General features: G+C 56.1%; 1 protein-coding gene across 1 annotated transcript; it reads left to right on the forward strand.

Annotated features, from left to right (window-relative positions):
* Nucleotides 1-632: 632 nt before the first annotated feature.
* Nucleotides 633-2,199, forward strand: IL15RA (interleukin 15 receptor, alpha; the record flags this gene model as incomplete). Its single annotated transcript, XM_009867273.1, has 4 exons — nt 633-831; nt 1,174-1,251; nt 1,495-1,692; nt 2,142-2,199. Coding segments are annotated over 4 exons (533 nt in total), but the record flags the coding sequence as incomplete, so codon positions are not given.
* Between the last annotated feature and the right edge of the window lie 97 nt (nt 2,200-2,296).

The raw sequence follows: 2,296 nt of genomic DNA on the forward strand, positions 1-2,296 counted from the left end.
GGCGGTCTCGCGGCAGCCAGGGAACTTTCTCCACTGCAGCAGAGAAAATAAGTGAAATTGTTACACCCTCTTGCAAAACGAACCTCAGACCAAGACCAAAAGGGAAAGATGGACCCTTCCAGGGATAAGAAAAACGAGAATTCTTAGCTCATCACTGCCCCATTGCCCGGCCGTGTGATGCTTTAATTTCAGCTGCCTCTGGAGCTGTGGCTCCTGGTGGGGGAAAAATACCCCGGGAAGTGGCCTGAGGACTCCCACAGTGCCTGCAATTTTTCATGTTCAGTTGCAAAAAGAGCCAAGAAACAAGCAGGCATTGAGCAAAACTGAAACACGGCTGCTGGCCAGGAACGGTCGTTGCAAGGGGAATGAAATTTTGCCAAAAGGCTTTAAGCTGTTACAAGTGGCCATAAACACGCTAGAAATGGAGCTTTCCCCTTCCCCATTCCCTGTGCACAGGCACAGATATCTCATCGCCATCTTTTTGCACCCTGGGTGAGGCTCTCCCAGCGCTGATTCCCCATCCTCAGGCAGGATTTGACCCCCACTGGGTGCCGTTCAGCACAAGCTGGCGCCAGAAGGTGCCTGATCTCCCTGTTCATATTCTCCATCTCCTTTTTTTTTTTTAACCTTCTGCAGCGCGATGCAGCCGCCCCAAGGACGTGGCCAACGCGCACATCGACGTGGGCAACGGCACGTTCCTCAACACCCACCTGCGCTACACCTGCAACCCGGGCTACAAGCGCAAAGCCGGCACCTCCAGCCTCATCCAGTGCGTCCTCCATGACGGCTCCAGCGAGCCCGACTGGACGCCCACCACGCTGCAATGCATCCGTAAGCCCTCGCTCAGCAGCCGGGATGCGATGGGGACCAGGGAAGGGGGACGCCTCCGTCACCGGCGCGGTGGTGGAGGACATAGGGTGGTGTGGGTGCTGCTGTTGGCGGTGTCTCTGGAGAATCATAGAATACGTTGGGTTGGAAGGCGCCTTTAAAGGCCATCTGGTCCAACCAACATCTTTACGCAGATCAGGTTGCTCAGAGCCCCATCAAGCCTGACCTGGAATGTCTCCAGGGATGGAGCCTCCACCACCTCTCTCGGCAACCTGTGCCGGTGTTTCACCACCCTCATAGTAAAGAACTTCTTAACATCTAACCTTGTGCTGTGTTTTCCCGAAGGGGACCCAGCTCTGCGTTCGCAACCCACCAGCCCTGAGCTCCCGACCACTTCGCGCACCGACTGGACAACCCAGAGGGGTGAGGAAGGGGCAGCCCATGGGGGTGGATTTGGGGCCGCCATGACAAAACCACAACCTCCGCGGTGTGGGAAGACAAGTTTTTCGATGGCGTGATCTAATTAATTTAATTTTGGTAGCTGCCAGATGGGTTGTATGGTCCTGGCAACTCCCTGCCTGAAGCAGGCATGGGATGAGCCCTGAAATAATGTCACTGCCTGATGGCAACCTTAAAATAAAAGGTTTTACACCATTTTCCAAGCAGGAACCACCGATGGTAGCTCAAAGTCCAGCTCCTCTTCACCTGGGCTGCTGGGAGCTGCTGACGGGCCGTCACCAGGGATGCCCGTGGTGCCAGAGATGCCCTCCCCACGGGAGCCATCCACACCAGGCGAGGGGACAGCCCTAGGGACATCTCTGGAGCCAACCCCGCTGCCCACAGCCCCCACCGACCACGCTGCAGGTCAGACCACCTCTCTAGGGGAGACAACCCACCCATGAGGCTGGTTTCCACCAGCAAAGGCTCTTTTACTGCCTCAGTGCATTTTCCCCCCTTTCCTCCAATCTCCTTTTTTCCTGGCTTTGCAGCTCAAAAAATTTCCTTTTCCTTTCCAGTTTCCATCCAGACCCTGGCCTCATCCATTGGTAAGCTTATTTTGACAACAGAGGGTTTATTTTCTTTAGTTTTCAGCTTAAAAGCCCTGCTCAGGGCTGGGGGATAGGTGTGTGCTGTGGGCGAGGGCAGTACCTGCCAGCTGGGGAAGGACAGAGCACGCAGATTTCTCCCTGCGGTGGGGACGGCACCTGGTGAACGCGCACAAAGCGCTTCTGGCTCTTTGGGGAACCCTTTTCTTTGAGCTGGGCTGGGGCCACAAGTCAGAAGATGCTTCATCGGCCGCATCTTTCCCGCAGGGCTCCCAGTGCTGGTGGTCGCCGGCGTCGTCGCCTGTTGCTGCTGGAGGATAAAAACGTGAGTGTGCCGAAAGCCCCGCAAGGTTTTTCCATCCCATTGATGAGCTGCCCTTGGCCTCTGCACCGGTGACGCTTTTCTCCTTTCCGCAGGCGCG

This window comes from Apaloderma vittatum, unplaced genomic scaffold (assembly GCF_000703405.1).
Source record: "Apaloderma vittatum isolate BGI_N311 unplaced genomic scaffold, ASM70340v1 scaffold30403, whole genome shotgun sequence".
NCBI lineage: Eukaryota > Metazoa > Chordata > Aves > Trogoniformes > Trogonidae > Apaloderma > Apaloderma vittatum.